This window comes from Mandrillus leucophaeus, unplaced genomic scaffold (genome assembly GCF_000951045.1).
Source record: "Mandrillus leucophaeus isolate KB7577 unplaced genomic scaffold, Mleu.le_1.0 Scaffold318, whole genome shotgun sequence".
Taxonomy (NCBI): domain Eukaryota; kingdom Metazoa; phylum Chordata; class Mammalia; order Primates; family Cercopithecidae; genus Mandrillus; species Mandrillus leucophaeus.
Genome location: NW_012103343.1, coordinates 3,187,574 through 3,207,606, shown reverse-complemented (window position 1 = coordinate 3,207,606; position 20,033 = coordinate 3,187,574). Strand labels below are relative to the sequence as shown.

The 20,033-nt window shown below is 41.9% G+C and overlaps 1 protein-coding gene across 1 annotated transcript in view; it reads right to left on the bottom strand.

Annotated features, from left to right (window-relative positions):
* Nucleotides 1-20,033, bottom strand: part of FMNL2 (formin-like 2) — a 131,391-nt gene that overhangs the window by 30,320 nt on the left and 81,038 nt on the right. Inside the window, exons 9-14 of the mRNA XM_011987853.1 lie at nucleotides 11,739-11,813; nucleotides 7,923-8,033; nucleotides 4,588-4,737; nucleotides 2,376-2,477; nucleotides 417-729; nucleotides 39-67 (exon numbers count right to left, since the gene is read on the bottom strand). Coding sequence (XP_011843243.1) covers nucleotides 39-67; nucleotides 417-729; nucleotides 2,376-2,477; nucleotides 4,588-4,737; nucleotides 7,923-8,033; nucleotides 11,739-11,813 — 780 coding nt within the window. The remainder of the gene's footprint in view (nucleotides 1-38; nucleotides 68-416; nucleotides 730-2,375; nucleotides 2,478-4,587; nucleotides 4,738-7,922; nucleotides 8,034-11,738; nucleotides 11,814-20,033) is intronic.

The following is a 20,033-nucleotide window of genomic DNA, read 5'->3' as shown; positions in this document are numbered from 1 at the left end:
GGAGGAGGGGGAGGAGGAGGTGGCGGCGGCGGCGGTGGCATAGGTGGTGTTACTGGACCATTTTGCACTAGCAAAGAGAAAAGAAACAGGTGGACTTTGAAAACAGGGGAATGGCTTTCCTGCAATAAGCCATGTGCATATAAAGCCGTCTGAAAACAACACACTTAAAAGGACAAAGGACTGTTTTCAAAAACCATAACATGTCCTCACTGACAAATGGGAAAAATATTTCAACATATGTGAAATGAGGATTTATAATTTTAATCTCAAAATGTAAACTGTTAAGAACTACTCAAGAAAACCAATTCTTAAAGAATATGCCAACAAAAACGGACAAAGGACAGAAGTGGACAGTTGGCAAAGAAGAAATACAAATATTCCGAAACTTCCTCAGTCCTCCTGCCAAGGCTTCTTACCTGTTTCAGGTGTGTCTGATGAGAGAGGCAGTGGTGGTGGAGGAGGGGGCAAGGGTCCCGAGGAAGCGGCCCCCGTTGTGGGTCCCACAGAGTTACCTGCTACCACTTCTGACCCCACGGACAACGTGCCAGAAGCCACGACTGGCAGTATGGCGATATCCCCATCCCCTTTCTTCTGAATTTTAATGGTCCCTTGTTTCTCCAGTTCATGAATCTTTTTTTCCAGGGTAGACTGTCTTTGAATTGCTTCTTCTTTTTCTTTGACCATTTTTCTTAATGTGTGAACTTGAGTATTTGCATCTTTGTAGATTTCCTGCAATGAAGTCCAAGGTCAAGAGTTTATCTTCACATCACATTCATACTTACACCAAGTCTGAATCCATCAGACTGGCAGACTGAGGATAAAGAGAAAAAAAGACACTCATATAGATGGGAATTCTTTGGAACTCAGCCAGAACCTATAAAGTTCCATTAATTATTAATTGTATGTTAGTAATGCATGTAATATATTCTAGGTATTGTTGTTGGTAATGAAGTTCTTTCCATTTAATAAATGCAGCTAACTCAGTTTTCCCTGCAGGTAGAAAGAAACAGAGCAGAAATGAGCCTGAATGCTGACTCGGGAATCTCCTGAGGGTGTTCTGGTGTGCATGTTTTCCTTCCCTATATTTTAACCTTCATTTGTAACTCTTAGATACACGTATCGGCTAACAATAGACAAAAGGGCCCTAAATCAGACTTGGATACAAATCAGACTGGGATTAAAAATCTGCAAAGCATGGAATAATCCACTCATGAGTAGCCAGGGGCTGACTGTTCCTGAATGGCTTTCTCTGGCCCTCACAACGCCCCCTTGACCAAGCTCAGGATAGCGATTGTTGTAACATTTTCCCATCGGTAATGCGGTTAACAAAACAGGCCAAAGCTTCCCTTCACTAATTACTTATTTCTGTCTAGGTTTTTAGCAGAAAACAAAGAAGTTACAATTTTCAATTCAAAGGCTGTCCTGGTTCCTTTTATAAGGGGGGCCCACAGAGGTTCTAGTGAAAGGGTTTTATGGAACTGAACTTCCTTGCTGGGCCTTGTACAAGCGATCTCTCAACACAAACCTCCAGCAAGCAGGGAGACATTCTTCACACCCTGTCTATTATTAATAATCTAAGAGTCTGAAGTTGAATTGAGTCCATATGCTACAACTGTGTCTCGAAGGCGTGCCAGAAAATAAATTTCCTGGACTGAACTGTAGGACATGTCAGGATATCAGACACACACAGACACGATAACCATCACATAAAAGGTGCCATTTCATTAGCAGTGTAAAGGCAAGTCATTTGCCTTAAAGCTCTCCAGGCGTTCTGGTGTTCTTACAGCACAATTCCAAGCATAGGGATGGCACTCCATAAATACCTGGCACATAAGGTAAACAATACTAAGGCCCAATAAAATAGCTGGGATTAGCTGATAATAAAATGGATTGGTTTGCTCTGCACCACCCCCCTTTTTTTGGTGAATACCATTAAGCCTAGCCTGTGTTGTATTTCACTGTTTCCACAGCAACCACCAAATCTGGTTTTGAGTGGAAGCAAAGCAAAGAAATACAAAGAAGCTCAAGTCCTAATAAAAATAAATAAGTGGCATGAATTAAATCCATGCTGTGTTTTTATTTCCAACCAAATGGGTGTTCCACGGAATTAACTCAGCCTCCTCCAGATGGGAAAACATTGTTGCTCCCAAAATCTGTGATAAGGAAATACTGAACCCCCCAGTATCTGATTGCACACACATGTGTATACATATGCCGACTATGTGTAGTTTTCATCAGAGCATCACCTCTGAAAGGGTTCCAATAAATATGCTGCATCAATGCATTCCTCTGAATGTACTCTGCGTTCCACTGGACAAAAGCTGGAGTACATTCCCTACCGTGCCCATCTGGGCAGCTGTCATCATCATGCTTACCCGAACGACATCCAGCTCCTTGTTCCTCTGCATGAGTTGCTTTTCCAGTTCCACAATCTTGGACATGGCTTCATTCTCTGTGTCCTGCAGTTTTTCAGATAACTGTAAAATTTTGAAAAGAAAGCTGTGTCACAATACAGGATCATCCTGATCAGGCCCTCAGTTTTCAGAAAGTGCAACTCCAAGATCATTAGGGGCCAGGGACCTACATGTGTTCCGCCCATTGTTTTCTGTAAATGGTAATATTTATAATATGGCTCTGAATACATATTTGTTTCTACCAGGAATTAATAACTTAGACATGATTCTTAATAAGACCCACATGTCCGCTCCTTACTGTTCAACATACACAGTGTGCCTCCCTCCATTTCTGCAGGGGCTGGCAAGGGTAGAGGACAGTAAGGAGAAAGAGGAGGGAGAGTCCACCTCCATCCCCCACCTCCATGCCAAGAAAGGGCCATCAGACTAAAGCTTTTGAAAGCTGCTAACATAATAAACTTGGTTCTTTCAATCTAGGTAGCCAGTTGAAAAACAACTACTGCTTGGTTCGACCCAAACTATACAAATAATAAAAGTTTGTTGGGCGCAGTGGCTCACGCTTGTAATCTCAGCACTTTGGGAGGCTGAGGTGGGTGAATCACCTGAGGTCAGGAGTTCGAGACCAGCCTGGCCAATATGGTGAAACCCCATCTCTACTAAAAAAATACAAAAATTAGCCGGGCGTGGTGGAGTACACCTGTAATCCCAGCCACCAGGGAGGCCGAGGCAGGAGAATCACTTGAACCCGGAAGGCAGAGGTTGCAGTGAGCCAAGATGGCACCACTGCACTCCAGTCTGGGTGACAGAGTAAGACTCTATCTCAAAGAAAAAAACCCACAATAATAATAATAATAATAATAATAATAATAAAGTTATTTGGGGAAGCCATTCAAAGAAACAGATGGCCTGCTACAAAAGTGGACACATAAGTATGGTCATGCAATGTTGGCTGAGGCTTCAGGAGAAAGACAGGGTGAGCCATGTGTTAAATAGCTGCCTTTCACATAGGGCTCTAACATTGAGCAACTTCTGATTTCTAACATCTCCTTTAAATTCATTACAAGTAAAGAAAACCAGGGAGGCAAGGTAAGGAGGAAGAGTGGAGATTTACACTGATCGGGTTCAGCATATAATACGAATCTTCTAAGGGAAGATATACTGGGCCTGTAAAATTCTCTTTTGAAGCAGATGCCAGCTGGGCCACAGCAGCACATTTAAAGGGTTTCTGGCTCACTGACTCGGCTTACCCACAGCCATGAGGAGACCCATTTTCAGAGTGGTGGGGAAAGGTGAAAGAAACTGAGTATATGCAGTACTCTTTAAAAAATGTGGAGAAAAATAAATGAACTGTTCAAAGGAGAAAATAATAATCCTCCAAAAGGAGACACTTCATTTCATAATCAAGGAAAGTGCCCATCAGACTCACCAAAAGAATTTGGTCTTCATAATGCTTGGGTGTTTGAGAAGCACCATTTTTCTGTTAATTCTTTTACTATTGAAATATGTGGTTAATGAATGAACAAATAACCTCTAAAGGCCCTTAGAGTCATATTAGAATCAGTCTATGTCAAGAAAAATCCCTCAAAGAAAAATGAGACGCTGTCGTGTGACAGAGCTGACAATGATACTGAGGACATTCTTCAAAGAAGAGGATATATGACAAAGCACACCGATGTCCTTGAAAATGCCTGTTGTTGAAATGACTCTATTTAGAATTTGAGTACCGTAAGACGGGAATGTTCAGACATGCATCACAGAGACACCAGCTAATCCTGTCCATGGGCTTGTGTGGACATAGTTGATAAGAAGATACCTCTTCACCTCAGGCCAAATTCCCATATTTCATTTCCCTCTAATCTTTTACGTAATGCCAATCATCAAACTCCCGCACTCCGCTTGAGCCTATCACCAAGACTGCCAGGAAATGCACCTCAGCAGAAACTGAGCAGGTAAGTGAGCTAAAGCAAAGCAACGGCTTCTATTTCAAAAACTTTACATTACGCAGCTGCCTTTTGGCAAAAACACAGAACAGCTTCTGACAGCTCTCTATTGCAGGGTATGGCCCGTCCCTATACTCCAAATTCTTTAATTTACCACCATGAAAGCTGACATTAATTCTGTTTTGCACCCAGCTGAAATGGAAGCAGTTTTTCCTTTTCTGAGATGTAGTTACATGAGAGATGTTTTCTTCCAGTTCTTCCACCCTCTCCAAGGCAGCATTCTTAGTTTCAGCATCTTCCAGCAGAGCTCCTACATCAAAAACGTTGTCCAGGTAAGCCTGGATCTGGACCTGAAGCTTGTCACTCTCAGTGTGTTTCAGCTTCTAAAAACCAGGATAGGAGAGAACGTGGTGTTAGCTCATCTGTGGAAATGGAGTATCATTTCCTAACAGTCTGTCTTTTTTGTGTTGTTTTGTTTCGTTTTGAGATGGAGTTTCACTCTCACCCAGGCTGGAGTGCAATGGTGCGATCTCAGCTCACTGCACCCTTTGCCTCCTGGGTTCAAGCGATTCTCATATCTCAGCCTTCTGAGCAGCTGGGATTACAGGCACGTGCCACTACACCCAGCTAATTTTTGTATTTTTAGTAGAGACAGGGTTTCGCCATGTTGGCCAGGATGGTCTCAATCTCCTGACCTCATGATCTGCCTGCCAGCCTCCCAAAGTGCTGGGGTTACAGGCGTGAGCCACCGCGCCCAGCCAGTCTATGTGTTTTCTTTGTGACAAATAGTCCAGCCGTTTCCGAGAGAGCTTAACATGTCATCTTCCTTAAGAGAATTATGGAGTGACTGCCTAAGGCGTATCATCAGATGACTTTCTGGTGAATACCCTCTACCAAGTGCACACACATTTTTCCCCGAATCCTTACTGTCCTATGTAGTTATATTCCAACCTAAAACATTTTGATATACGTGAAATTGGGATGACAGAAAAATTAAAAGCAGCTTTGACAGATTATAGTCACAGCCACATAAAACCTGAGGGGTATCTGTGTAGTGGAAAAGACTGGAGTGTTTGGTATCTTACCTGGTTAGTGACAGTGGTTCCAGTAGAGGAACAAGGTTAGGCGAGAGATGGGGCAGACAGTGATAGAGTTTATACTTAACCTTGGGGATTATTTTAGCACAAATTGCTAGAGCCCAACCTCCACACATCCCTCCCTCAGTCAGTATACAGCATGAACAGATCAGAAAGCTTTCCCCAATTCACTGCCTCCCAAATTAGGCATCCTGCAGTGACTCAGCTAGCTCTGGAAACTAGAGGTCAAATAAATCAGTGAATCTTCCCTACAAGTAACATAAGTCATGACTTTCCCTAGGGAACAGATGAGTGATTAGCATAATACCTGGCACATGGATGATGCCAATCAACATTACTGAACAAATCAATGGCTACTTACAAGGCTGGGTTTTTGTAAACTAATGAAGCATTTATGTATCTTACATTTACATGACTCTTCTAACCACCTCTGTTAGGTTCCAGAGTCAACACACCATGAAGTTAAAGAAATACAGAGTTTTGAAAAAAAATCTTACAGTTTTAAGAGAAATTCCACTCTATATAAATTTTCAGAAAGATGGATTTCCCCTAGGTCTAATCTGGAATTCTACAATACAGCTTCCTCTGAAGAGAGAATGTTCTACTTTCCTTTATGAGTCCCAAGTGAGAATGGCTTCTAAATAAGGGCAAAGGCTAGAACAAAAGGAGAAGCAGCTTAATGGGATTTTTCATGATCTTCACAATGAGTAACAGGTGTTCAGTGATAAGTTGGTCCCTGCCATTGTATTCTAGAGCATAAACAAGCTCTGCTCAGACACCACAAAACCAAACCCAGAACACCGCTAGGAATTTGTACATCTAATTTTTCAAATACTGACACTTTTAGAGCACAGGAGAAAAAGGGATAGACAAACCTTGATCTAAAGTAAGAGTCTTTCTGTACAATACTCTGCCAGTGATATAAATGAGTCTTTTTAAGGAAAGCAATTGAAACAACACTTTAATGGAAATCTATTACACCTCTCCCTGAGTAGTCTTTAGATAAGAGTAGGCCCGTCTATTCAAGGGCAGCCCAGCCAGTCTAGGAAGCAAGGCCTTCAGGTTGAGAGTAACCACCTCTGTGATTCGTCTCCCAATAAACTGAGGGTACAGTCTATACAATCCCTTGGGTTTATCTCTAACAAAGATGGGCAACTGAATGCTGGAGATGCCCAAAGGAAGTACTTCTATATTCTTCATAGCTGGAAACAGCCTTGACATTCAGATCACTGGCTGGGTGCATTACTTGAGGCAGGAGTTTGAGACTAGCCTGGCCAACATGGTGAAACCCCGTCTCTACTAAAAATACAAAAATTAGCCAGGCTATTCAGGAGGCTGAGGCATGAGAATCGCTTGAACCCAGGAAGCAGGGATTGCAGTGAGCCAAGACTGCACCACTGCACTCCAGCCTGGGTGACAAAGTGAAACCCTATCTCAAAAAAAAAGGAAGGAAACTGAGGTCAACAATTCTTGCTGTATCACTAGACCATTCCTATACAAAAGGGAAAACAAAACTGCCTGGTTCCTCGGGTCCATTTCTTTTCCTTTTTTAGACACAAGGTCTCACCCTGCCACCCAAGCTGGAGTGCAGTGGTGCAGTCACAGCTTGTTGCAGCCTGGAAATCCTAGACTCAAATAATCCCCCTACTCAGCTTCCCAAGCAGCTGGGACCACAGGCACGTACCACCACACCTCGCTAATTTTTTTAGTTTTTTGTATACATGGGGTCTCACTATGTTGCCTAGGCTGGTCTTGAACTCCTAGGCTCAAGTGATCCTCTACCTCAGCCTCCCAAAGTGCTGGAATTACAGGTGTGAGCCACCAGCCTTTTCAAGACTATTTCTGATTTTCACATCAAGTTTCTGTTTCTTAACTGAAGAACTTCAGGGAACTGGCTAACCACTTCTGCAAGGGAGTAAGAAAAAGGGAAACTTTAAACCTCCTTCTCCTAAGAACTAAAAGTGGAACTTCTAAAGCCACAAACACTTGAAGCAGAATTTAGCAGCTTCAGGAGGAAGTCTCTGGTGTCCATTTCCTCATTGTTTTTTTTTTATGCTCTGAGCACTGACTCATCACTATACAGTCTTGGCTTGACTTTCTCTGCCCACATGGGGTCCCCAGAGCAACCAAGAATGCAAATTGCCCAATAGTCCAGAGGAAGGACGCAATGAGACTTGACCCAGACGAAGCTCAAAAGCAGAGGAAAGCTGCAGCAAGGCTGCAAGAGGTTATCCGACTCCCGTACTAAAAGGCTGCTAGCAGAAGATGGCCTGAGGTCCCAGGAGCCCTGCAAGAATCCAGCATCTCTGGCAGAATACATCATTCAGCTCAGTTCCCTTTAACTGGCACTACAGTAGTCGACTGCATAGAGCTCTAGGCATTCTTTAGCTGCTATGGAAGCGTAGCTTTGAGGGTAGGCAATATAAGAAGTCAATTCTTATATTAGAGCCAAAGGTTACAGCTATACTCACATCCAAGTATTCATCCAGGCCTAATTTGGTAAATTCATACTGCAGGTGAACTCTGAAATTCATATCTTCTACTGAATGGACTACAATATTAATAAACTGCATAGAAGCCACCTGAAATGAAATTGTCAAGGGGTTAGATGGGCTCCAAACTTTTTTCTCAGTTTAACTGCAGACATGTGCTTTCAATTTCACAAAAGAGGCTCACTTACCGATTTCCTTTTCCTTCATTTCATTGGTTCTTTAAAAATATTTTATAATTATTTTTAAATTCAAAAGTCACAGAGGTACCACAATAAGATACCACTTCACAACCACTAAGATGGCTATCATAAAAAAAATACAGTAACAAGAATTGGAAAGGATGTGGAGAAATTAAAACCCTCGTCCATCGCTGGTGGTAATGGAAAAAAGGGTGGCCACTTTAAAAAGTATGACTTTTACTCAAAATGATAAACACAGCATTATCATATGACCCAGCAATTCCGCTTCTAGATATACAGTTAAGAGAAATGAAAACATATGTCCACATAAAAATCTGTACACAGATGTTCATAATAACATCATTAATAACAACCAAAAAGTAGGAAGAACCCAATGTCCATTAACCAATAAACAAAATGTGGTATATCCATACAATGGAATATTATGAAACAATAAAAAGCAATCAAGTACTAACACCTGTTACAACGTAAACCTGAAAACATGTTAAATGATAAAAACCAGTTACAGAAGACCACATGTTGTAGGATTCCATTTATATAAAAAATCCAAAACAGACTAAACTATTGAGATAGAAAGCAGATTAGTGGTTGCCTAGGGCTGAGGGTGGGATAAATGGGAGTGACTGCCAATGGGTACAGGACTTTTTTTTGAGGGGGTGACACTATGTCCTAAATTAGATTGTGGTAAGGGTTGTACAGCCCTGTGAATAGCCTAAATAGGCACTGGATTATAAATAAATTGGGTGAATCTGATGATATGTTAATTATATCTCAGTAAAAGTCATATGGGTATATAAAATAAACTGTGTAAATTACTATAGGTTTGTTGTACAAAATGTGAATATTATTACAAAGAACTTTTTTTAAGAAGAACATTTAAATCACCTACAATCTCACCACAAGGTAACCACATCTAAAATTCCCTGTGAGCTCTTCCATATCAACAGGATAGGAACAGATCCTTGACCCATCTTTACATATAATCAACCAGTCTGCATTCCCTATAAGCCTGGAATTTACTGCTTTCTCCCCACAACTGCACCAGTGGCTCTGAGACCTGCCAAAGAGAAAACCAGTCCCAGGTTGGGTAAATAAAAGGACAGCATTCAACAGATCTATTTTGCTTTTCACAGTGACAGTCAGTCTATTAATGGTGGAAACATCTTACTAATGCTTTCCCTCCATGGCTGTCACTCAGCAGAGTCTCTGGCAAGGAGGGAACGTGATTGAGGGATGCAGAGTCACACTTATTCTGAGAACCACCTTACTCCTCATCGCTCTCCAAACCTAATTTCCTTTATGTTTACAATTTTTTTTTTTCATCAAGTTAGATTATTCTTTGAAGATATGGTATACATTGGATATCTTTGGAAGATGTGTAACCTCTCTAGCTTACAGAAGGACTCTACTGCAATTTACTAAAAAAAGAAAAAAAAAAAATCACCTCGGGTTCTATCACTAAATGAGCTTTAAAAAATATATCTTTACAAAGGCATGTACAAAATACAAACTAGAAAAATATTTTTTAAAGAAACAAAATAGTTTTTGTTTTCTTTTGTCCACAAAGAAATACAGAAAAAGGATAAAAATGTCTTATATACATTAGAAAAATTTTTTATTATATGTTATGAGGAATATCTTGTTTCAGAGGCTGTGCAACCTAATTGTGTTCTCAAGGCAGTTTATCAAAAGCCTCATTTTCTGAAGAGAAAATATGGCTGGATTCTAACATCTTTCCATTTCTCTTTGGAAAACAGGTCTAAACGATCTACTGGGTTTTATGATATGCCTAAGAGGCGACTATCTGAAGGTGACGCATGAATCTAGCACATACGACTTGTGTAATAGCAGCCTCTAAATAAGGTACCTCGATGCACGTATATGTGAATAAATGAACGGGCAGAAAATAGAACCTAGTTTGTGTATGGCTAGTGCAGGTGTTTTAAAGGGCTTTATATAATTGTAGTTTCAGCAGAAACTCAAATGGCAAGGAGGTCTGGCAGGTATCATAAATGAGCAGGCTGGGCTGTGTCACACAACAGGGAATGGTGTGGACTGTGACAAACTAGAGAGGACATCTTTGGACTAAAGCAATAGGGGCTGCTTGGCTCCAGCAGCTGACACTCTGCAGGAACAGGGGCCCAGTGTTCTCAGACATTTTCAGTTTCCAAGAAAATCAGATGTGTATCTTTATGCATCATTCCCAAATTGTTGAAGTAGGGTCATCACTGTCAGACTGAACTGACAAGCCTGTAGGTTGGCTTCAGCGTGCGAGCCTCCAGTTTGCAACCTCAACTCTAACAGAATGAATAAGTTCCCCTAAAACGGCACAAGAAAGAAACTGACATCATGAGACAAGACACCCATCTCTCTACATATTTATCACCAGGACCAGCATTAGCCTTAACTTCTCTAAAAAATCCTAATAACAAGATTTTAAAAGTCAATGTAAAAGTGTCCCTTGTTTCATATACGTGTGTGTATATATACGTATATCTATAAAGTGTATGTGTATACACACACACACACACACACACACTTTGAAAAGCAAATAACATGCTTTATGCAACAGAAAATCTTCTCTATAAAGGATTTCATCTTTCTCACTGATTTTGGAAGGGGATGAGGGCTAAGAGTGTATAAAACTTGAGGACTCCAAACATTTTTTTCACAAAAAGGGTTAGAAATCGGCAAAGTTATGTTTCATGTTTTATAATCACTGAAGCAATTCAAGTGAAAACTTCACTTGGCATCCTAAGCATAGGCTCTGCAAGGTAAGAAGTGATTAGTACGTCTGCTTCAGGTTAGAAGTGATCTGGGAAATTACACCCTGGTTAGGATCTCCTGGGTCTAGAATTTCCCTAGGGCAACTGAAGTGGGTAGCACCTACAGACCTGGGTACACTCAAGGGTAAAACTTCTGGAGAAATTCACTGTGGCGGATTCTATCTTCCTTCCAGATTAAGATTTACGTCTATGAATGCAGAAGTGCTGCAACTCACTTTGATGTTCTTCTTACGCGAGAATGGCAGGACTGCTGTGGAACCACATGTTTTGTTATGTCACCTAACCTGCCAAGGAGAGCCCCAGTATGATTAAACCCTCACAGAGTTACCACAGCAGGAAGAGATCAGAGAGGAAAAACAATCACTGCTGCATATTCATTTTGGAGATACAAACAGTCAACTCTACAAACCAAAGCACTTTAATTTTTAAGAATATAGTCTGGAGAAGGGCACTGGCAGGGGCCTGCAAAAATAAAAAAGGTCAAGATTGCTTCTACCCTAAGGATTCTTACGCAGCATCATCAACAATTAAACAATGGCAGCATTTGCACCAGGCATGGCTGTTTCCAACTGCATGGCTTCCCCTTTATTTGCTGTAATTAGTACTTTGGTCTTTACTATACTGTGTATGTAAGGAACAAAATTGGAATTCAAAGACAAAATACAGATTAAGAGGGACATTCTAGATTGGATCTACAGCATATTAAATGCAATTCCCTGTCCTTTATAATATAAATATGTGTGTGTGTGTGTGTTTAGGAAAAAAGTGCTGAAATTGAGTTTGCTTTATTGAATACTGAAATAACTCACCATAAAATCTATGTTATTGTCTTCATTCCTGAAATGTTCCATCAACTTCTCAAAGCGCTGTTTTTCTCCGCAAACCTGAAACACACATTTTCATTGTGCATGTGACTTTCTAAACATAAACATTCCAAAATTAGATGCAGAAATTTCAGCTTAATAATGATTTCCAGAATATCTATCTTCTTCTCTCTCATAAACTATTTACTTCCCTTCTAAGCTAGTAACTCACAAACAGCCATATGAGCTGGAACCAAAAGCTGATCTTGGTTTCTTTTCCATATTCTCTTGATATTTTGAAATCCACATCAAATGTGTTTTTCTTCATTGGTTGTCTTTGTAGTCTCACCAATTTTTTAGCATGCATTCAGAATCCAAGAATGTAGTTCACAGTAAAAAAAAAAAAAAAAAAAGACCCTAGTTTCCTTTTGTAAAAAGGAAAAAAGACATGCAAAAATATATGAGTATTTAAATTCTTTAAAAGGCACATTTAAAATGTTCATATTAGATCTAACTGAATGAGAAAATCTCAGTGCATAAACTATAACACAGAAAGAGACACTGTGGAAGCTATTAACCCATGTAAGGTGAGTATGGAGATCTGCAGTAATTGGTGAAGTAGCATCCCAGAATCCAGAAACACATGCATTCAGCTCAGTTAATGTTTCCATCGATCAGATAAAACAAACATAAAATACTGGTAACTCCAGGACCCAAAAGTATTTGCATATACATGAAATAAAATACATGGAGCTAAAAAAAAAAAAAAAAAAGTCAAAAAAGATTTCTATCAAGTGACTCTTTTTTTTAATTTTGGAGACAGGGTCTCACCCTGTCACCCAAGCTGGAATGTGGTGGCATGATGATTACATCATTACAGCCTCAACCTCCTGGGCTCAGGCAATCCTCCTGCCTCAGCCTCTCAAGTAGCTGGGTACAAGCATGCACCACCACGCCCAGCTCTGGAGACTTATTTTTAAAGTCAGAGGACAAACTTTCATTCTGTCAATGTCCTTGGTTGACTGTTTTGGGGCAAAGTCCTACACCCACTGGTTTATTCATTTTACCTTCAGAAAATACTTCTCCGAACCACTCCTGACTGTTTGCTGCATTAGTAAGACACAGTCCCTCGGTTAACATTTTGCTAATTTAATCCAGGTTTCATTGCTAAACTCCAAATTTTCTATTTGTGATCTCAGGGATAACTCAGGTCAATCCTCAAAAATTCTTGTAAAATGTTATTTCATAATGCAGCCATTTAATTCAGTCATGTGAAACTCCATGTGAATATATGTATTTTTTGGTGAAGAGAAAGTCCCACGAAGGCAGGAATTCTGTTTTGTTCACTATATAGCACCTATATCAATGCTCGGCACATTGTAAGTTCCTAATCATGTTTGTTAAATTGCACCCAATAGAAGATAAATGAGTAATTATGTTAAAATTCACTTCACAAAAGGATGGATGACTTCGTGTTCTCCATGATGAAGCATTCAACCATGGTAGACAGGCACCACCGGGGGTAAATCCTCAGTGGGGGCCGTCTCTAAACCATAGGCTGGGGACGTTAAAGTGAACAGCCTTCAGCCTCTGAGGGCCTCCTAGTCTCAAAGCAGTATTTCCAACAGATTCAGACCACCATTTACTGCATTTTCATGACAACTCTCCGTGAAAATTTATTTATACCTGCCTTAACAAAAAATAATTTCAGAATGCAGAGGGACAGTGCATGGAAGGCAGAGTCTAAAGCAAAGTCTTTAAAATTGGCCTGGCACGGTGGCTCATGCCTATAATCCCAGGACTTTGAGAGGCCGAAGCAGGAGGATCCCTTGAGTCCCAGAATTCAAGACCGGCCTGGGCAAAATCATGAAACCACGTCTCTACTAAAAATAAAAATTAAAAAATTAGCCAGGTGTGGTGGCAAGCACCTGTAGTCCCAGCAACTCAGGAGGCTGAGGTGGGAGGATACTTTGAGCCCATGAGGTCAAGGCTGCAGTGAGCCGTGATCTTGCCACACACCAGCCTGGGCAACAGAGCCAGACCCTGTCTCAAAAATACATACACACACACGCACACACACACGTCCAATCCCACACTGGAGTGTCTGATTCAACAGGACCAGGCGGTGCTGGGGGGACATGGGTATGCATAATTTTAAAAGCACCACGGATCATTTTGATGCTCCACAATGGCTGAGAACCAGAGATTTAAGGGGTTACCATGTTCTGCCCCCATCCTCAGCTGGCCCCTCTAGACAATATACAGCTATTTCCTAGAAATGAAAGGTTTGTTGAAGGGGGTGAGGCAGCACAAGCCCAGCTCCCTAGACTATGACATCAGCCACATTATGCCCAAAGAGACAAGCATCCCTTGCCTGCAAAAAGGGACCTGTGGGTAAAAAACCCTGAGGTTTTACATACAAAAGGTCAGAACTACAATGTGAATTTTCTTTAGCAGAAACCCCAATATAGGCTGGGCACAGTGGCTCTCACCTGTAATCCCAGCACTTTGGGAGGATGCGGTGGGCAGATAACCTGAGGTCAAGAGTTTGAGACCAGACTGGCCAATATGGTGAAAACCTGTCTCTACTGAAAATACAAAAATTAGCCAGGAGTGGTGGCACACACCTGTAATCCCAACTACTTGGGAGGCTGAGGCAGGAGAATTGCTTGGACCCGGAAGCAAAGGTTGCAGTGAGCCAGTGCACTGCACTGCACTCCAGTCTGGGTGACAAAGCGAGACTCTGTCTCACAAAAACCAGTTTACTTCAGTCTTGTGGGTAATTGGTAGTGCCAGTAAGAGAAGAGGAAAAGAGGCGATCCTGAATTTGGGGAGAGCTACCAGCTCTCCTGAAAAGCAGACCGTAACTAATGTTTGGTTGAGGGACTAGGCACACGCTAAACTAAATGAGGCAATAGCTGTTCATGAACAGTGACAACAAAAACAATTCCTAGGGAGGCAAAGCTCTTCAAAGAATGTTAGAAAGCAGAAAAATACCTTGCATAATCTGATGCTCTCAATTTATGAATCAGACCTACCCAGAGATTAAACCTCTCTAACCTCATGAAAGGTTGAGAGAGTGCCAGAACCACGGCTAGAACCAGGTCCCCGATGGCCAGCCTGAGGTTCCTTTTCCCACGTAGCCCAGAATGCCCATATAAACAGATTCCACTAAAGAAGGCAGTTAAGGCATTCCAGCACTATCTGAGACACACAGAGATGAAAAATGTTATCACTGAAAGACACAATCATTATACCATGCATACTTTGACATCCCTGCACCAGAAGCTTCCATGGAACCTCTAAAAGTGATAGATTCCTAGAATCTATATTGAGATGTACTGAATAAGAATCTCTCCAGATGGGCCTAGAAATCTGTGAATACTCGTGGTTGCTGGACCAGCATCTGGGAACCAATGGTTCATATAATATCAGACTAGCTGATTAAACCCTCAGCCTTTCTGACTACCAATTATAAACTGATTTACTAGATCATTAAATCTCCAGCTCATTCAGCTTCTAACTGAGCAACACAAACAGTTACTGTAACTGGGTATCATAGGAATGCCACAAGAATTGACGCACTGCCCCTGCATAAATGCAATGAATAATGAGGTAACCCAAAAATAATCAGGGGGTGCATGTTGGGTCTTAGAAAAAATAGGTTTTTAAATGGCTGGAAAAGCACATGTGGACAGCAACAAAATACTCATAGCCTGTTACTTTAAAAGATGGCATCAAATACAGAACAAGTAACACTAGATTTCATGGTGAATAAGGATCTCAAAAACCACAGCACTAGCCTGGCAGATAGACCTGAAGTTGATGTTAAGAAGAGCCTTGAATATATGTGTTTCTTTAGAGATCCCTCATTCTGTCACAACAGACAAATCCCTGCTGAGAACATGTGCGTTACAAAACAGATAAATACCTTTAATCTTAAAAAAAAAAAAAAAAAAAAAACAGACTTAAATATCTTCCTATTTATAGCTGCTATGAGCTTGGTGAAAATAATCCAAATGCACAAAATGACATTACCAAAACAAATTCCGGCTTTGGGAAACCTTGAAAGCAACAGAGTGACCACTCTCCACGGTAAGGACTAGAAGGACGCCTATTACCACAGCTCCACCAGGCCCAGGACTGCTTTGCTGCCAATCTCAACTAATGAACTCAGGGTTGTGTTTCCTGACATGTTCCACAGGCACAGCATGGATTCCAGAGTCCCCCTTTGTTTCTAAGGAAGGAAAGGAAGCATGCAGGCCAGATTCACATTTGTTTCTCCATTACTTTAGCAGTCATTAAACAAGTGTACACTACAATCCCACAGGAAACAGGAAGATATGTTTGGGGAAGGTTGGTAAAAGTTGTGTCCCACATCAAAGGAAAGCCGTCTTCATTCATACTGCTCACATCTGGAGCACCCCCACACACTGGGTGAACCAGGACCATCACGGTGGACCATGCTCTCTCCTTTGTGGTGGCCTCTTTAGAAAATCGGTGAGGATGAAAGGAACGAGACACTAATTTTCAGTTATTTTCAGAATCCATGCATTGGCCTGCATGGGAATGAACTCAAGCGCTTCATCAAAATGTTTACAAGAGCCAGGAGCATATTTGCACATGTACATCATTACACATTCTATATGGGTGCATACCACTTCCATCTGCCCACAAGGGCCAGATAATACACGGTACAAAAACTTTTTAATAAAAAAGCTATATTCTTGCAACTGAAACGTGTCATTCTTGACTTTTATATTCACTGGTATATCTCATTCTCCCATCAGCTTTGATACCAATTTCCAAATCAATAGCATGTACTCTATTAAGTGGGGTGGGGAGAAAGTTTAAGACCCACAGAAAAACTGAGCCAAGTAGAGTGGCAAGGAGCCGTTTTGTGCACTGGACTGCCCTATCAGGAATTAGACCACTACTGCTAGCAGCTGGGGCTACCAGAAATTAAGTAAACCAGCAGACAAATAAAAGTATATGCCCTGGCAAAGTACGTACCCTACTGAAAATCAAGAGGCATCGTCATTATAAATCATCTATAAACTGGTTGCATGTGAATAAATTCATGATTCCAGTTAATGCTGTGTAAAGTAAAATGATCAGGCTCCAATTCTGGACCACAGACTTCCTTCTGCTAACACAGCCACCTATCTGCCCATCCCTGTGGGGTCCTGCCTGATACAACTGCCTCTCTTTGTAACTTCAAGCTCTAACGCTGATGGGGGTAAAGGGCTATAAGGGTAGAAATGGGACTATGTGGCATATTAGACGAGATTGTAAAACCTGGGTTATAAGTCACATTTCAGCCACTACCCTGTTGTTAGCTTGGACCACTCAGCAAATATCCCTGGACTTCAGTTTTCACATCCATCAAGTTGAGAGCCTTAGGCTGGCCACGGTGGCTCACACCAGTACTCCCAGCACTTTGGGAGGCCAAAGCAGGTGGATCACCTGAGGTCAGGAGTTTGAGACCAGCCTGGCCAGCATAGCAAAACCCCGTTTCTACTAGAAATACAAAAATTAATCAGGCATGGTAGTGGGCACCTGTAATCCCAGCTATTAGGAAGGCTGAGACGGGAGAATCACTTGAACCTGGGAGGTGGAGGTTCTAGTGAGCCAAGGTCACACCACTGCACTCTAGCCTGGGTAACAGAGTGAGACTCCATCTCCAAAAAAAAAAAAGAGAGAGCCTTAGATGATACTGCTGGTTTGCAAGACATACTTTAAGAACGCAATCGGCCGGCGTGGTGGCTCATGCCTGTAATCCCAGCACTTTGGGAGGCCGAGGTGGGCAGATCACCTGAGATCAGAAGTTCGAGACCAGCCCGGCCAATGTAGTGAAAACCCGTCTCTACTAAAAATGCAAAAATCAGCTGGGCGTGGTGGCGGGCACCTGGCTTGAACCCAGGAGATGGAGGATGCAGTTAGCTGACATCACGCCACTGCACTCCAGCCTAGGCGACAGAGCAAGACTCCATCTCAAAAATAAATAAATAAACAAAAATAAAGGAGAAGAAACTATATGGGTTACAGAGCTTTGGGAGTAAGGGGGAATTCCAAGTCAGGGGCTTGGCAGAGAAAGGGAAAGCCTAAGCAAGGTTCTTGAGAATTCTACCCTCACTATCCAGATCTTCTTTCTTATACTTACCTAGTGGTCTGGTAAGATTGCTTTTGAGGGGAAAAAAACAGGTTTCATTGCAAATAAAAAATTTGAAAAAAAATCTCTCCCTCAGTATTTCTTGAACGTTTAAAATTCTCATTTAGCATGGCAAAAGAACATGATATTGCCAAGCTGACTGGCATGGAAGCTCCACAGAAACAAATTCAGAGGGATGCACTTGGCTGTGCCGGCCCTGAGTACCAAACATAAAGGTCAAACCACTCTCTCGCCCCATGTGGTTCACTCCTGATTGTGAAGCTGGGAAATCCCACACCCTGCAGAGATAACGTGGGCCACAACCAGGACAAGCAAGATTCATTTTCACGTAAAGGAGAACTGAAGCAAAAGCACAACTTCTGCCAAAAAAACTCCAACTATGTTCTCCAACATCTGTGAAGGACATTTGTGAACAGTGCCCCAAACCATTTGGATTAATCTGGGGACCTGGATGCAAAGGTGGCTACAGTTTAAAGCATCTCAAAGGGTGGGCAGCCGTTAGGGGATGCTTTCCCTAAAGGTTAATAGTGGAGACGAGATGGTTTTACAAAAACCTTGGGTATTATCTTGCCAGCCAGATGCTGAAGTGAACACTTGTCGTCCTTCAGCCGCCTCTCTGTCCCTCTTCAAGGTCAGTAACAGTCTCTGGCTTTCCCCAGCAACAGCTCCCAGGAAAGCAAGCAAAGTCTGTAGCCAAACTGAGGCCTGACTCTTATGAGATGGCTATAAAATATGCTTCTGGGTTAGTTATATAAAAATTAAAGGCCCTTTGCTTAAGTGTTTCCTTCTTGCCTTGTTGCCTGGCGCCTGCCTCAATACTTTCTTTTTCTCTTCTTACAATAGGCCCCTGTGATCTGCAAGGCTCCCTGCAGGAAGGCACCGTTTTAGAGGCACACACTCTATTATGACTGATTAGACAACCCTTCCTCCGGGCCTGCCTGAGAACAAAAGTTCCGTTTTCTTTTCAGGGCCTCATGAAGTAAACAGTCATTTCACAGTTAGTCCTAGGTGAAAACCATCTTTTACCATCTACTGAGTGCACCAGCAGTCTGAGGGTTACTGACGCCATCATGGCCCAATGAAACCACTTTTCTGGGGTGTTCTGTGGCTGTCAATGGTCTGTTATTGTTGTCTCTTGAAGTGACTGGACATTTCATACACATACACCAAGCGGCAGCCGTGACAGAAGCAGATCACTCCGACCGGCTGCTGGCTCTCATGTCTCCTTGGGATTTAACTGTGGATGTGTTCATCCGGCTGAAATGCTCTGAAACTGAACAACCTTATCTCACTCCGCTAAAACAAAAACTAATGAAAGCTAAGCAACTAAATGTATTCTATAACCTAGTCAACCCTTCTCCTTCATAAATACAACATTTATATCAACCCTGGACCAGGAGATGACTATGAGCCTGAGGTTTCATCCGCATAATGCTAAACACCCTTGTGAAAACTTCAGTAACTTTTCCAGTTGTTTCCAAATATCCAGATGTTTGGCAGGAGGCACACAGAGCAGCCAGATGACTGTCTTACTTTTCACACCCATATTTTGTGTACTGAACAAAGAATCCAAAGATACAAGCAAAAGGATAGTAAAATCCCCGAAGGACGACTCATTGACACATCACCCCTTAAACTACTCCTCTAAAAACAAAAAGATGACCTTCAATAAATTCTAGAGAGTAAAACTCCTTACAATAGGTCATAAATAATCTATTTCCAAAATATGCTTCAAGTCCAGCCTGAACCTCTCTAGCTTCAATGCAAGACTCGTATCTCCTGGTCATTATGAAGAACACACAGAGTCTTTCAAGGCTACTTGTAATGGTTAACTTTATGCGTCAACTTGAGACGGTGAAGTGATGCCCACAGAGCTGGTGAAATATTTCTGGGTGTGTCTGCGAGGGTGAGTAAGGAAGATCTCCCTCTCCAATGTGGCTGGGCATCTCCAATCCACTGAGGGCCCGAATAGAACAAAAAGAATTTGGAGGAAGGGTGAATTCTCTCTCATCTTGAGCTGGGACATCCATCTTCGTCCCCTGCCCTTGGACATTGGAGCTCTTGGTTCTCAGGCCTTCGGACTCCATAACTTACACCACTGGATCTTACTTCTCAGGCCTTCAGACTCC